We start from the raw sequence: 17,494 nt of genomic DNA on the forward strand, positions 1-17,494 counted from the left end.
ATGATGGACCAATGTCTTAACTTCACCACTTCTAATTTGCATAAAGAAAGATCCCTCATATTAAAAACACAGACCTTTACTTCTTTTGCAGGTATTGCAGTCTCTCTGTCAGAGTGAACAGCCTTTTCCTGAGCTGTCCTTTCAATCTGCTGTTTTAAAATCTGTGTTACAGTCTTTGGGAGCTCTTCGTTCTGAGCTGCATTGATCACTGCAATGGGAAGAATAACAAAGATCATTTTTCCTCCACCCAGCATTTTATGAAATTTGCTGTATCAGTGAATTATAAAACATTATTACATTAGAAAAATTGTAGTTAGCCTTGCAGAAGTTTAGAGACTCACTTGATCATGAACAGAAATCCATGGAAAGAATGACAGAATAGTTCTTGAGGGACACATTATCACCCTACTGTTTTGCCATACCTGAGTGGTGTGGCAGGGCTAAAGGTTGACTGGGGTCTGTGGGAGAATATAATGCGTGAATTCTACTACCAGTACTAAACTGCAGCAGCATCAGTGTCTTAACACTGTGGTCATATTCTGCAAGGCTATTCAGTTCAGCTATAAATTAAACCTTTCTCATCCACAATTTTGTATATAGATGGGCTAGTGTTTGCCTATGTTTTCAGACAATTCTTCAGGTCCCCAGTTCTTTCAAGCAACTGAGTGCATATTTTAAACCACCTCCTTTTGCAAAAGCCGTCTCTCCATACTGAATTCTAAACTTGTTTCTCAAGTGCCATTGAATTCAATGAATGTGCTTTGCTGAGAATTCAGTGTGATGTGCATTTTCATGTTCGTATGCTGAGTGGTACATTTGTGTGAGTAAAGACATCTGCCATTGCTCCTTTGTGAGCCTTTATTCTCATGCCACTTCTTACCTGTTTCATCAGTGTGCTGAGTGAACGTAGAAGGCATTTTTATCTCATGAGTAACTTGCTCGTGATGAGAAACCTGTGCACAAAACCTTCACTTTACTACAGGATTTAGTGCAATACGTTAAGAATTTCCCATACTTCTGCAGCGGTATTTAAAATGTTACATCAAAGAAAAATATGAATGGAAACTTAATTAATTACCATGTTAAAACAATTTAAATTAAATTAAATTTAAATTAAATTAAAAACATTTAATAAAACACCTTTAAAAAAATTGTTATGCACTGCCTAATGAGGGAGGCTATCAGCAGAACATCCAAATCTTGGTGTACCAAGTGGTAAGGAAGAAGCAAAGCAGATAGATATGTATCAGCATCAGTATAATTGTCCAATGACATGATTATTAGTTGATACAGTTACCTCTTGTGTTTGAGAGGTTTCTGTCTGACTTTCTTTGGAGGTCATTTTATTGCACTCAGCTTCCCTGGTGCTGCTTGATACCGTGTGCTGACTGCCACTTGATGTTTCCTAAAGACAAATAAAAATAATTGCATATTGACGGCTAATAGTAAATTGGATTTTTCTTTTTTTTTTTCTCTCTGAAGGGCTTTCACAAATAAATTCTAATGTAAGTGGTGTAACTAGAACAGTCATTTTACAGCAGAGTACTGTTATTATTATGATTGATATTTGTTGCCATAAAAATTGGAACAGGCTTTTTTATAACACAGAAGATGTCAAGTCATTTCTGTTACTGCAGCCAGACTTTGACCAGCAGATATGGAAAGCTGCATGAATACGTACAATGTATAATTAGACTGGAAGGGGACGAAGGTGACTAGGAAGACTGGTTCTGGCTTTACGTGCTATGCCATCAACTTGTTACGTATCAGTGGGCATGTGGCTAATGCAACTTTGTGAAAGGAAGTGTAATAATATGTCTATATAAGAGATGCTGACTTCCTGCATATACTTTATACAGCTTTTCCAATGCAAAAATCATGCTGAATTGCAGTTGTGAAAAATATGACCTATGGGCTAATCAGAAGAGCCTATAAAATATACAGGCTAGCATTGTATCTACAAGTCTGACAACTGCAGTGTAATAAACAGAGCATATCGTTGAGAGTTTAAAGCACTGTACAAGATACTCGTGTAAACTAATTTCTAAGGTTATCTATGTTTAGTTTGACTCCAGATTCTGGTGGTGATTTGTTCTCTTATTTAAAGCCTGTCACAGGACCCATGTTACATCACATTACCTGTGTCCATGGAGTACTTTGAGATTTAGTGATTAGAAGAAATAAATCCTAAGGATTGATATTATTAAGATAGCAGTTCTGTGCTTCCTCTGTCTTGCACACTAGCATGCACACAGAGACATCTAACAAATAATTTCACTCATGTCAAATTAAATTTTCTTCTTCCTTTGTGAGAAGGAAGCTTGCCTATTAGTTTCTACTGATAATAAGCTTTAAAATGAAAGGAGCTTCTGGTACCTCCAGCAAGAGCTTCCCAAGTGTTCAGTGTAATGTGAATGGAGGCAGCACTGTGTTTCTGAGATTGCTACTATACATATAGTGCAACAGAGAGCTGTAAGCTTTCTGCATCTCAAATCCTGGCACCTCCTTGAAATCCAGCTAATTGTGGGGCAAGAAATTAGCTCTCTCCTTTAGTCATCCCATGACAAAGCGTGTATTTATGGGATTTATTCCACCTTCAAACTAAGGATGCGTACACTGCTTGCATCTCCACTAACATTTCTGCTGAATGGGGAGCATCGACTGCCTGGCCCATAATTTCTACCATATAGTAGGCAGCAAGGGCTCAGGTTCTATGGCAGAGAAACAATATGCATCCCTGTGGTGGGCTTTAGGAATTCTCTTCCACCTCTATGCTGCCATATCATCTGTTTCAACTATAAGATGAATTAAAATCATAAGAACAAAAGGTAGAATAAATTTTCTGGTTACTGGCCCAGTAAACAATTTAGTGTGTTACCAGTATCAAAATTAATCCTATCTACCGCAAAGTTTGAACTGTCAAAGTGAGGTGAGGCTTGAGGAGAGCAAGTCAGAGCATGGTTTACTCTTGCAAGTTCTGTACGTGTAACAGCTGTGAGGGAGCTGCACAACATGAGGTGACGTAGAGCTAACCCCATACCAAGTTGAAAAGAGGCAGTTCAAAGAAAATGAAGTGCAATTTTTTTCCATCTATTCTCTGTTTAATGACTGTGTAGGTGTATGTATAATATGCCTTTTCATTTTATATGGATATGCTTTTCAATATATTTATGCATATATATGCTTTTTTCATTTAAGATATGCTATTCTGTTCTAACGTGCATGTTTTAGATATGTAAGTCAAGCTCTCATTACTGGAAAAGCTCATTCATGAGACACGAAATATGTTCATGATAGTCATTATGTGTCCTTTGAATGGTGTGGGGCATTAAAAAGGAATATAATTAGGCTTAATGTAGTCATGAAGCAAATCTAATCTGAATGTCACTACTGCTTTATTGCTGTAACTTTGGTACTGCTTATGAAGTAGTTGCCATATTGCAAAAGATTATAATTGTTTAATGCGACAGCTATGGCTGTCTAAAATGCAGCTTAAATGTTATGGGCCAGATTTTGACAATATAATTACATGGCCTTGCTCTGGGCGTGCAGGGAGGAAGAGAGACTTGGAGGTTCTCATTATTTTGTGTGTCTGTCAAGATGGCTAATGGAAATTCCAGTGACAGAGGGTAAAATGCTGCTTGTTTATTATTCCAGGAAGACCTGTGGTCTCATCCCTCCTCTGTAATAACCAACTGTTGCATATAGAATAGGATGTCCTGTAGGTAGGTTTAATTTAGTCTACCCCATTAGAGTTTGTGGCATGTTTTGTAGACCCCATAGGTTTTGGAGAATATTCTGCAGAATTATTTGATGGCTGCATGGGGTAAGGTTGCTCTTATCTTATTAAGCAAGGTAAGTCATGCCTCCAATGCGGGACTGCAGCTGAAGATCATGATCTAGATTTACTAGTAGTGAAGAGTTATGCTTGTGGGAACTTGATGCCTTTGTTTCTGTGGAATACACAATTCCTGCCGTACTGTACGTTATTAAATCAAGCAAGGTTATTTGATCAACCAGTTCCCACATTGTGGTGTCAGGAGGAAACAGCTCCCCTCCAGCTGTGCAGGGCAGGAGGACAGACAGAGAACTCAAAGTCATTTTTGGTGGCAGGAGTGCAAAGACAACTATTGTAGTTGCTTTTCCCATGGCCCAAGAATCACCCTTCAATTACTTTTTGTTTATTCTATTCTATTGTATTCTATTCTATTCTATCATGAGTGAACTTCAGAAAACACTGTCAGCTGGATGATTGTTGGCATGCTGCTATCTCACAAATGGTTTCTTACGGTCATTTTATTTCAGACTTTCATCACCCTCCATTCTCTTCCGTTTGTTTCAAGTCACCCTTTATGGAGGCTGCTGGCCTTCCCATGCATATCTGTATGGTAGTTAATACAGAGGGTATAGTGTCCTGTTGTGTCTCTGGATAATAAGTCATTTTAATCTAAACCAATACTATTTAAAAAATAAAGATGTAGATCTGAGAATAAGTCTGTATACGTTTTGTTAGAGGAGTGCATTTTTATGTAGGCATTCAGATTCTGTTCCTGAAGAACTGTAATTGCTACATGCATTTTATATGTTAGTGGCCCATACATCAATTTTAGTGCCTCTGCGCTGCAATAATTTAGATAGAATTCTTGTCGCAAAATGTGCCAAGATTTGAATTTTCAGTAACTGGTTCTGTGTATTTTAGACCAAGGTTTGCTTTTTTGTGTTGACATTTTTGCAGTTTCCTTCTGTTCTGACAACAGACAAAACATACTTTCCCTTTCAAAAATAAAATTGCTTTGAGGCTCGGAATATATATGCTATGTTATATGCATATGTACATAAAATATGTATACAATTCTATATATGTATGTATTGTTCAAGGGGATCAAATGGGCCAAAAGCTTGTCCAAGCACAAGAAAGCCTTTTACTCGCTCACACTTGAAGAATATTGCTTTTAGTTGAATGGTACATTATGGTCATCGTATAAGCTCTGCGGGAAGTTGGCTAATATAATATCATTTATGTATTGGCAGATTGAGAACTTACTGTTCTAAATGATCAGTATGTAGAAACTTGCAGTTCCCTCTAGGCAGCAGTGGAAGTAGATTGTGAGCCTAAAGTTTCAGTTACGAAATTAGTAACAACAGAATGACTGATGATTTACTTGGTGTGCATCTTAATTTCTTCTTCATAGCTATGCTTTTTTACCTATTTATGTTCTTATCATGGTATCATCTGTGCATCAGTACTGTGAGAGTCTTGCAGAAATTTCTTCTAAGAACTTCACTTATCTGCACTTCATCTCTGTGATTTGTCAGCCTTGCTTAGTTGTATGTATGTACTTAGGGTGATTTTGGGCAGTATATGGAAGGTTTTCATAAAAAGATAAGTTTTTCATCATTCACTAACATTGTCCCATTATTCAATCTTATCCTCTGTGATTGCTAGAAAATTGGTAATTGCTACACTAGCAATCATAGAAAATTTGTCTGGAATGACCCTCAATGAAGGAGGTGTATCTATACCTGTGTCATTCCTGACACACAATACTATATGGTTGAGTGAATATCAGATACTTTCAATATATTCCACTCATCCTTCCTATGCAGGAGGTTCAGCTCACTCGCCAGAAATGGCTTGTTTTTGACACTGGGTAGTGAGACTTTGAGCAGCTAGCTAGCTGAGCTGGTGTAGCAAACCACTCTAGGCTGGCATTTGCAGAACGATAACACCGAAGCTCATGACCTCTTCTCAGTTTGGTGGCTGACAATAGAAGGTGCTCATGATGCCAGTGGTCAAATTAAAGACCAGGTCTCTAAACAAACTCTGGTTGAGTTTGTGAGCACGTGGCAATTCTGTGATCAGTTTTCATTGCTGCTCACCATTCTGACAAGAGTTTAGTACACCCTACTAGTAATATGGCACCTTTCACAAGGAACCAATCTCCCTTACTATGAAGAAAGCTATGAGTGATGGCTGCTGCCTGAGAAAAACAGAAAGATAAATAGTTATTATTTGCATATTTGATGTCAGTATTTTGAATGAAAAGCCACGCACTCCTTATGCAAAAATTGAATATGTAGTAAAGTGTTCAGCTATTTAGATTACTGTTTAAAAAACAAATTGCTGCTTTATTTTAGCTTGGATTAATAGTTTGCATTTATCCAGATCTGGATATCTGTCTTCAAACTACATGATTTCTCTGGTTTGCCCCAGGGTTGATTCAGTGACCTTGAATAATCTTTCAACTACCTAAGTGTATAATCCCATTTTCCATAAGAGTGCAGTTATGTTAGATAGAAATGGGATTTTATGGTCTTGCAGTAAGTTATTTAACCTAAATTTAAAGATTGCTCCATATAGTCTGAGTGATTCTATTTCTTGTGAACGTGACTTATTTCTGCTGATGATTTGAGAGAGCCTCCTCAACTAGCCACAGAGGGCAAATACATGGACAAGTATGCTTAGAGGTCGCATCTTTGTTGAAGAAATGGAACCATCATAGTGGCTTTGTGGAGAGCTAGACATCACTGTTAGGCCAGGGAAAATGCATCTTCACATCACAGGAATGAAATTAGTTGGTTCTGAGTAAGAGAAAGTCACATAATTTCTGTACACAGTTCTGCATTTCTTCATCCAGATAAATGGCAGCTAAGTTGGACCACATCACCAGAAAAGTACGTGCATAACACTTCTTATTACCAAGGATTATGCTCCGCTATGATTACATCCAACTCTGGGATTTTTCTGCTTAGTTAGAAATGCTTAAATACATCTGCAGCAAACTGTGTCTTCTCCCCTACAAACTGGAGTTTTGCTTGTTGTCTGTGCAAATTGTTGATATTGGTATTAATGTGTAAGAAATGAGAGATGACTGGTAGATATGATGACACTTATTTAACATGAAAATGAACCTATGGCAGAATGTTGATGTGTCCTGTTCTACAAAGTTGGAGAGCAATATTGCTTAAAAATCTCTCCAAGAAGTGCAGGATGGTAAAGCAATTTACTGTGCCATTACTGGTTTTCAGAGTGCACAGGACAGATTGTGCAATGTGTTTTATTATAGGGGATTTCGCATAGTCCAAAATCTTTATCTCCTACAACAATTTTTCATGGTATATGCTAATGAAGTAATAAAATGTAAAGACCTTTTATCTAAAATAACACTTAGCTGCTGCTTTGTTCTACTTTTATGTAGCATCTGGGTTCTTCTGTGCAATTTTTGATCTGTTTAGGGGAGTTTATTAGATTTAATTCAATGGAAGCAGGAAACTGCTTTTGAAAGAGAATGACTTAACATCATGTCAAGTGCAATACATGCAAAATATCACCATGATACCTGATAATGAATTACAGTCTTGTAGACAAGGTTCAGTATAAAATACTGCTATGGTAGTAATCTGCTTTACTCATCTATTTGCTATAAGTCTAGTATTGCCTATATTGAGTGTTCATCTGCATAAAAAAGTATATGATTCCTGTAGTATATCTCAAAATTCTATGAGTATGAACATGAAGGAAATGTTGTCTTAGTCGTAATGAAAAGTCTTCAGTACAGCAAACAATCATGTTTTTTCCTCAAGCTATCTAGTGGGGCATACGTCATTTGTTAGTATTAAAAATGTTAGTTACCTGTGCAGATTTGTGCTGGTGCTGGTACTGAGCAAAGGTCTTTTGTGAAGAGGTCATCTGCACTTTCTCAAATTGTTTCCTCACTGCTGCCAGGCCACCAGGCACAATACAGAACTTGGTTTTCTCTGAAGTCTAGAGTGATAAAATAAGGCTAGTTGTTTTCCATTTGCACTGAGAATGTACTTCTACAAGTTGATTTTTTTTGAAGTAGTTAATACCAGTATGCTATAATGCTTATAAATTTCAAATGGAAAATCTGGAAACACTTGGTTATGCCTGTAGCCTCTTATAGGCAACTTCCACTGACATCATCTGTAAATCCTACTTATTTTGACAGTACACATGAATTAATATTAGCATACAGAATAGATACAGTAATAAGACAGTTATTTTTCAGGTGTTGTCACCAATATACAAAACAGATACATACTGTTAACATCAACTGTTTAATCTCATTGGCCCATTTTAGGACTTTTGCTTGTCAACCAAAAATTAGGACCTGCAAATTATGAAGTACTTCTGGAATTTTGCAGTCTAGAATTTATTTAACACTAGCTGCTAAATGCTCCTTTGTGAAATAGATCCTGCTGGTGTAGCTGCATATTCATCTCTGCCTAAACTAGTGTCTGAGGACTCAGTGGTTTCCTCTGTAGTTTCAGGGATCAGCCATGTATTTTCAGCCACGTAATACTCTGTCTTTGCAGGAATGACTCAGACAATTATAAATACTGTTTCTGGCAAGTTCATAGACCACTGCACAGGAGCCATACATTGTGATTTGGAGACCTAAAGGCCAATGTGTTTTTGAAAAATGTGCATGTTTGGCCTGAATCTTTAGCACCAAAAGGAGTAGGTCCCATCTACTTGATTGTCAGTAGCAATCGCTTTCCAGAACAATCCTTCTCTGCTCTTCCTCTTCTACTTGTCTGAGTTTTGTTGCATTCAGAGTTGCCACCTGGCCCTCTCTGTATTTTTTCAATAGGTATTGTTGAAAAACATACAGAGAGCTTCAAGCAGTTCTTTGTGAGATGATCTTTCTTCACTAACAACAGTGCCAAAGGTCACAAGAGTGCCCTTACACCTTCAGGCTCCCTGTTCTAGTTCTGTTCCTTATGTATTACCTCTTAGATGGTACTAGAGCGAAGCTTTCAGCATTTGAGCTTTTTAATCAGTATGCACAAAATAAACCACCTAATAATTAGAAATAGCCTTGTAATGAAAGTTACTAAGTAAACTTAGGTTTAGTGCTTACACCTGATGAGTAAGCAAGCAGATCATAAAAAACAGATTTTTTTTTTTATCCCTGTGATGAAGGTGTCATGATTCTATATGTACATGGATGTGTGAATGTGAAAAGTAATTATTTTAGTGTATGAACATTTCAGGAACACTGTGCCGGCCATTTGGAGATATTTAGAGGGTCCTTTAAGGAAACGTATTAATTCTCTTTAATGGAAATGGATATACAATTCCTTTTTCAGGCAACCATCCATTTCAGCAAGAAATTGCGAGGAGTTCCAAAGTGTAAATGAAGTACTCAACACAGTTAGGTTGGGTTAGGCTTCATGCAGTTCTCTTCTTTATGAGAGAGAGTACTAACTTCAGCAATGTTTCCAGCTGCAGGAGTAGGGAATTGGAACCTTCTCAGCTGGGTGAACTGCAGGAATCTGCTCCAAATACACACAGGCAATTAGGAAATAAGGAAGTCAGCAGGCAGGAATTTGGTGGTTGGAAAACACCTGGACTCTGGTGAGTATGGCTGGTGGCTGTTTTCACTACGTGGGTTCTGGGCTATCCAAGCACCCAGAAGGTCCCTTCAGCTGCTGCAGACCACTTCTCCCAAGACCAAAGTGCACTTAAGACTGGGAATCCTACAGCTCTTCTTGCATATGGACAAAGATGCTGGTTGGTGAGAGCTGAATTATAGTCCTTCTTTTGCCAGATACACTCTCTGATTTACAGAAATTACTGTGGCCTAGTTTACAGCAAGAAAAAGGTGTTCTTCTCATGTGCTGAAAGTTTAGCATAAACAAAGACCATTGTCATTCTAACATTGTAGCAAGCCAGCATAATGCCTCCATTTCCTGATACAAGGGGGTTGAACTACAACTTCTAGGTAGGATTTTAAGATATGATAAAAATACACTTTTTACCCCTTAGTATTTCTGCAGAACTGGGGCAGATTTTCCTGGCTGAGATCTGAAGACCTGATTTTCAGGTATTCCTGACTGATAATTAAATGTGTGGTGATGTGGTCTTGCTCTATTTTAATAGATTATAAATTCTGTTAGCCAAATGCGCTACTTGGTATTAATATTAAACTTTGCTGTAAAATACCTAATCCCTATTGATAGACATGTAGAGAGATGAGTAAATATTTTGTAAATATTTTTTCATATAATGCCCATTTTTTAATAATTTCATTATAAACCAATACTTTTTCATACACCTTGTCTCATAGAGCTGCTCTTTTAAAATGCAGCAATTTCGAATTCTTTAGTTTGAACAGCAAGAGGTCTAAACTTAATGTGCTTTTGAATATGATTTTATTATTTGGTAATATTTTTAGTAATGCAGAAACCGCTGGGTTTTGTCATTATGAGCTGAAAGAATAACTGTGTTGCTAATCTGTCTCAAGTCTATGGTCCTAATAAATGCGGTGCAGGCAACAGTGGAATAAAAAGAACAGTCCTTCCAATCAATTAAAGGGAATTGTCCAAATGACCAAAGGTATATAGCATTAAAAATCTCATTCAGTAGAGACAGAGACTGATGCATCAATATGTTTGCTAAGTTGATTTGGTAATTTAGGTTTCAGATTTTGATCCCCATAGTGGTCCATCAGTCAGCTTAAAAAAATAAATAAATAAGAGCACAGAGCTAAGAGGAGAAGGAACCATTGATATCTTACACGAGCAAAGGAGTTGCTGCTGTCTCTCTTGGACACAGCAGCCTTGTACATAGCCATTCTTTCTTTCAAAGAGACAGTCTCCTGGAAATCCAGTGGTGTGTTATCAGCCCTGGAAGTGTTCTCTTTAGGTAGTCCTCTTACAGGTTTGCGAGAACCCACTGTAAGTACAAACAGACATCATTTTCTAAGAAGGAAACAGGTACCTTTTTTCCAAATCTTGAAAGAAAAGCAGTAGTAGAAAGGAGCAGTATTATAAACTATTTAGCAACTGTATCTTATTTTCAATTTAGAACTTACTGAGTACAGAAAAATTTAATTCAATGAAGTTTTTGAAACTGGTGGAAATTCCTTGGGGAAATAACAAAAAGCTTTTTAAAAAAAAAAACCAACATACAATTTTAACAGCAAGCATAGTATATTTTTCTTGATAGCGTTACATTTGCATTATTTTATACTGTAAAAAGTCATTTTAAGTACTACAAATAACCTATTATAATTAGATATATTCTAATTAGCTTTATACATTATAGTATTCATTTGCTTAACAGAGTCTGTTCCACATTGATTGTAGATTTCATTTGTTTACTGATATTGCATTAGAGTATGTTTTAGTTGGTTTAGTACTACTAAAACCTTATTGAAAATTATCTAAATTACTAACAACATTTTAACCTTATTCCAAGGTGTGAAGGTTATAGACTTATCTATAAGCATCTGCAATTCAGCCACAGTGAATCTGGAGACAACAGTCCAGAGTACTCCTGAAAGAGCAGCACTGAGTTACTAGCACTAGGAATTTTTTTTGCTGCTGCTTCCTACATTCATATGACTGTATTAGAAGAATTCCATATACCCAGAAAAATGCCTTACATTTAGCATAAAGCTATTCTTCCTTCTTGTTTCAGACAAAGGGGAAAAAAGTATGTTCTGAGCATCTCTCTTGTCTGCGATCAGAGGCAGAAGAGATTTCATATAATCCCACAGGCTGGAAGTTCCTCTTGTCCTGCCAAGGTTTTTCTACAGTGCATGGAAAATTGGGTTGAATGACATTGGATTTCTGTAACCAGTACACCCCCTTCCTTTTTGGGAGGAGAGGGAATTTTAAGACTTCAAGAAGATATATTTTTAGTAAAGCCACCAGAATCTAATTTTTTAATCCTTGTGCTTGTGCTGCACATATCAGAGCACCCTGATTTTCCCTAAATCCATCTGTATTTCTCCTTGTCCTTGCATAATAGGACAGAATAAATTGTTTGCAACCTGCATTGCTTTTTTTTAAACAATTGTATTTTCTGAAAGTACAGAAACAGGCTGTAGCTGAACAAAATTATCTCAAAAAAACCCACCAAAACCTACCCTGTCGCCCTGACCCAAACATGATATATCTTGGCATTTCTCAAAGTTGTGGAAATTACTGACTTAAAAAAGGAGAGAAGGGGGCAGGAAGAAACAGTATAGATACATCCTCCTGTTCTATGTATTTAATTCAATCCAGTAGGTACCCAAACTAAAACCTTAAAATCCATTTCCAAAAAAGAAAGGAAAGTCAAAAAAGAAGCTTCAGATGTGTGGTTTCTGCCAGCCATTGGAAGTTTACTTGTATTCTTATATATTCTGGCACTGCTGACAGCTTGTCTTCCTCATTCTGAGTGTGCTTTGTCACTTTTTCACAGCACAGGGCTGGGCTGGTTTTTTTTTAAATAACATATTTATGTTTACTGTCTACAATTCATTTATGCTTTTTCATCTTGCTCATGATTTGAAGACTTATTAAATTAAGCAAATCAACTCGCTTGCCATAATTTTGCTAAGAAATTAGTAACTTCTCTTAGTACAGTGTTGGCTGTCTCATAATGTGCGTATAAAACACCAAGGACATACTAGAGTGCACTTGCCTTTTCTACTGATCAGTGCAAACCAACACCATTTACAGAATTAGATTTCCTTTAGAAAGAAAATAAAATCTTCAAAATCCTCTCCTAGGCATTTTTTTGTTGTTGATTTTTAAGACAAAATTCCCAGTGTCCTGAAATGCACCACCCAGTGAAGACCACCTCCACTGAATCCCTTGCTGGAGCAAGTAGAGGGGCACAACTGATTTTGGTTTATTGCCATGCATATAGGGTGGATCTTGGTGGCTGGTTTTAGGGCCTGAGGCCTGTATAGCATTTGCGAGAGTCAACTCCTTCTTCTGGAAGCCTAACTGTAATACATACCGTTTTAGATAGCGAGGGGAGACCTTATCGCTATCTACAACTACCTGAAAGGAGGTTGTAGTGAGGTGGGTGCTGGTCTCTTCTATCAAGTAACTAGTGGTAGGATGAGAGGAAATGGCCTCAAGTTGCGCCAGGGGAGGTTTAGATTGGATATTAGGAAAAAATTCTTTACTGAAAGGGTTGTCAGGTGTTGGAACAGGCTGCCCAGGGAAGTGGTTGAGTCACCGTCCTTGGAGGTGTTCAAAAAACATGCAGATGTGGCACTTCAGGACATGGTTTAGTGGGCACAGTGGTGTTGGGTTGACGGATGGACTTGATGATCTTAAAGGTCTTTTCCAACCTAAATGATTCTATGATTCTATATCCACTACAAAAACATGTGCCAGGTCAATCACATTTATTCTTACCTAAGTTGGTTCACTTTTGATTATTGTAGTGTTTTACTAAGGCAGTGGCTGAGAACAGAACAGATACAGATAAAAAATTTCCCCATTTTCTTTTGAAGTACCCACTCTTTCCCTTTAACACTATGAAATGCAGCAACAAAGGAGACTTTCTGAAAAGCTATCTGTTCACCTGGCACAGACCAGAGTGCCAGGGAAGGAGTATCCCACCAAACAGGGAAGAATTCCAAGGCACACCTGGCCTTTCTGCCTGTTGACTGTAAAACTGTTTGGCTGGCATAGGTGTTCAAGGTCCAGATATAGCAAGCAAATATAACAAACAACTCTGATCTTCAGTAAAAGTCAGACATAGATGCAGACATGCGTAGAAGAATGGTCTCAGTGTAAACATACTCAGTTTCTTAGTATTTTTACCTGACCCTACTCATAACTCACATGAGGATAATTTTCTTTTTTATTACGCTTATCCCATGCAGTACATTTGCGTATTGCATACAATCGTGATAGGCAAAAGAATTGCTACAGCTCAAGAAAGAATAATAGCAGCAGTAAGAATCAGTGAAAGTCATCTGGAAGGAAAAAAAAAGGTTTTCAGAGAAAGCAGAAATCAGAAGAGAGAGAAAATTGCTGTTCTTCAAGTAAGAAGTCTGTACATTAAACGAAATCTAACCAAAACAAGGGAAAGGTTGAAAGTATGCTTTGGCAACACAGAGGGATAGTCCACCATAGCCAAACAGTGTCAGTTTGTTTTTAAAAGCAGATTGAATTATGTAACAGACTACTACCAGCATGATATTTATAAGCCATTGCTTTAATTCTCAAGAGTGTTTAGGAGTTTAAAAACTTTATTGGTATTGTTCTGATTCAACAAGGGATTCGTGGATTCTACCTAATCGTAAGCATGTGAATAGTTTCATTAAATGCAATGGGAATACTCATGTGCTTAAAGTTAGACATGTGATTTAATTCCTTGCTGATTTGGGGCCAATGAATTTAATGGACTGTTTTAAAAAACATTTTAATAGATACATATTATTAGCCACCTGGGGAGTGAAGGTAATAGCAACTATTCTCTTAGCTTTAAAACAGGAAATGCCCTCTCTTTAGAAGCTAGTTGTTTTATAGTATAATGTGAAACTCTTTGTGGTGGTATGAGAGATTATATGATCTAAGCTTTTGCTCATTCATTTTGCTCTAAGCTTTTGCTCATTCAGGAGAACTTAAAGGTGTAATATCTTCTGAGTCTTTCAGGGATAAATGTGTGCTTGTGATGAAATAGTTTGTAAGAAGAGCCTTGTGTTTACGAAGGTGAGGTATGCCAACAAAAAGCTGTTTGCCTTTGTCATATGGGACTCATACAATAGTATCTATTTCAGAGAATTTAATTCTTTTATTAATGACGTTACATCAATTCTATAAAGTAAAAAGCTTCACAAATCTTCTGTGCATAATAGGACTGGAGAATTCTGGCTTTCTGCCATTTTTTCCAATGATATGACTACATTAGCTATCCCTTATGGGCTTCTCCATTTTTTCACAATAGGTTGAACAGCAGTATGAGCATTGCCTTCATTGTTTCTCAGTGGGGACAACAGAAGTTGTTGTTACTCAGTCACAGAGCTTGCTGTAAATGTTTCTCGATACCTCTTCTAGGAAAATAAGATTTTGGCATAACTGAAACATTTAGCAAAAAGTTCCATAGCACTTTAGTGGTTTGAGGATATTGTTCTTGCTGAAAAATTGAAGCAAGTTGACATATATTGTCATTGGTTATAGAAAACTCAAATCTCATGGTGATGGGAGAAATAATCTATGGATCAGCATTATCTTATATTTTTCAGGACCGGAATATTTATTCAAGTGCAGAGTTGCAGATTTCAGTGCCTAACTTCAGCTATTAGAAGTTTAAGAGTTTTCACCAGTGCTTTCAAACACTCAAATGAGTCTATAGGGAATTTACTTCTCATAAGACTGTCTGAATGCAAAATGGGATATTATGGCTCTCACAGGAGCATTGAAAAACATTATCCCCTAGGGGTCTGTCACATTTTTAGAAAAAGCTTCATTTGTAAGAGGCATGAATTGTTGACTGTGCATTTTTACATAGTTCATATTCTTTGTTATTCCTGGTGGACCTAAAAATGCTTCTGAAACATACTGTGCCCAATTTAGACTCAGAGGCAAAGCAGGTATGGAATGCGGGATTACATTCTCTTGTTAGAGAAGAAAAAGAAAGGCTTTGAACTAGGAGTCTCTGAAAGGAGAAGGAAAAAAAAAAAAAAAGGTCCTTACAACCATATTATAAAAAAGATACCTAAAAAACTTGAGAAGATGTAGAGAAGAGCCACAAAAAAATATTCCCACATGGAGAACTGCAGCTGTATCTAGTTGATGGAGGAGAAGGAAATGGGGTGATATGGTTATAATGTATAATCATCCTTCCAAGAAGAAATGAGCAGGTGTTAAAAATCTCTTTAATTTGGTAGGAAAAAAAGGAAAAAAGGATAACCAATGGCTGAAAGTTAAACCTGATAAAAGATCAGGTATTTAGTTTGAACAATGAGCATAATAAACTTAGCAGCATTAGCTAGAAAAGGTCTTGTGCACTGAAATTTCCTTTTCCCTTTGATCTGCTAGAGTCTGGAATTGCTAAACATGCAGGCTAAACATTTTCTGATCAAAAAAAGAGCAGAGTCAGTAATTGGTTGATACTGTGTAGATGGCTTATTAATTTTATTGGCAGAGTGGACAAGTCTTTTTGTGCTATTTATTTGGGTAATCTGTTGTTTTACATAAAGTCAAGTCCTAGACACTCAGAAGTCAATATGTGATTTTCTGTCAGAAAATTTTATCATCCATGTTCTTTCTCTGTTAAAACAAACCGTAACGCAGATACATACACTCTTTGATACCATCAAGCAGCGGTCTCCAAAGTGGGATGTGCGCACCCCAGGGCCTGTGCAAGACAGTCCATTGGGGTGCAGGAAAATAATATTTTTTGTAAATAAACACTTTTTAAAGGAAAGTGGTTTTGTTTTTTTTTTATTTCATCCATCATCCTTCTTTAATACCTATTTGTGTGTATGTTGCCTAACATACATAATGTATTAGTAGAGTAGTACAAGTATACAATTTGTAAGTAAATACATCTATAAACATTGGGAGTGCACGCTCAAAAATGTTTTAGTGATAGGGGTGCACCATCAAAAAGGTTTGGAGACCACTGCCTTAAGAGTAAAGCAAGACATCAGATCAACAAGGTAATGCTAACCTTCAGAACTGTTGCTGTGGCCATTTTCTGATGACATCTTTTCAAAGATTGCTCTCCCTCGTTTCACGCTAGACTCTTTCGGAGAAATGACAGAATGGCCTCCAGGCTGACTCTTTGCTGTTGATGAAAGTGAACTTCTCTCACTTTCTATTTCCTGTTAGAAGACATCAAGAGGATGTGTGTTAAAAGCTATTGGTAGGAAACAGATGTGGGTTTTGGGGGGAGGAGAGCATATGAAGAGGCAGCAGCTTAGAAGGGGGTGGTATGTAGGGGGCAGATGTTCTCCAGAATACCATAGGGTAAATTTCTGTAGCACTGCAGGTTGTGGATTCGTGTGTGCTGCCCAGTTTATGCTTCAACGGACAGTGATGCTTGGAAGTTTTCTTTTGCCACTTCTTGCACGTGGTTTCTTCCACAAGAGAAGAGTGGTGGTGGTGGTGGCAAGGATCACAATAAAGACATCAGTTGCTCATTTAAACACTATTTGTACATAGAAAAGTTGACAGAGGGTTTTTTATTAATTTCATTTATTGGTATGTAAGAATATGTAAAACCAAGAAATGATGGCTTGAAGACCAGATGTACATGGGCATTTGTATTTCAGAAATTTGATTTTCAATTCTGCTGTGACCTATCAACTGAATTTAGCTTATCAAAATAGTGGGTCAATGTTCCATACAGATAGTTTACACAATATCATTAGTATCTCACCATCACACTGTGGCCTCAGCCCTTCGAGGCAAAATGAGTGAATTATTGCTAAGCAAGACTTTAATGTGTCAAAGCTGGTATTCTGGGGTGCTTCTCCTTCCTTCCATGCAATATGCTACTCAGTATGGAGTTGGACACAACGGCTATAAAATCTCAACTACAGCTCTTATATTAAGTAAATAACTGAAACAGCTGGAGTAGCAAAAATATGCTTTTTTTTTTGCAAGGGAATAACATGAAAGGTCCACTGCATGTCCACTTCTGCTGTCCCTGTAAAAGAGGTGGTGATATTCAAAAAGAAAGTGGATAGGTGGTTGGTCTGGTGACTGCATAAATCTCTTCAGCAAG

At 37.3% G+C, this 17,494-nt stretch overlaps 1 protein-coding gene across 1 annotated transcript in view; it reads right to left on the bottom strand.

Moving 5' to 3' along the window:
* Nucleotides 1-17,494, bottom strand: part of XIRP2 (xin actin binding repeat containing 2) — a 52,130-nt gene that overhangs the window by 9,196 nt on the left and 25,440 nt on the right. Inside the window, exons 4-9 of the mRNA XM_030016514.1 lie at nt 16,436-16,589; nt 10,545-10,702; nt 7,634-7,765; nt 1,298-1,405; nt 881-953; nt 75-208 (exon numbers count right to left, since the gene is read on the bottom strand). Coding sequence (XP_029872374.1) covers nt 75-208; nt 881-953; nt 1,298-1,405; nt 7,634-7,765; nt 10,545-10,702; nt 16,436-16,589 — 759 coding nt within the window. The remainder of the gene's footprint in view (nt 1-74; nt 209-880; nt 954-1,297; nt 1,406-7,633; nt 7,766-10,544; nt 10,703-16,435; nt 16,590-17,494) is intronic.

The sequence above is a fragment of the Aquila chrysaetos genome, chromosome 6 (assembly GCF_900496995.4).
Source record: "Aquila chrysaetos chrysaetos chromosome 6, bAquChr1.4, whole genome shotgun sequence".
Classification (NCBI taxonomy): Eukaryota; Metazoa; Chordata; class Aves; order Accipitriformes; family Accipitridae; genus Aquila; species Aquila chrysaetos.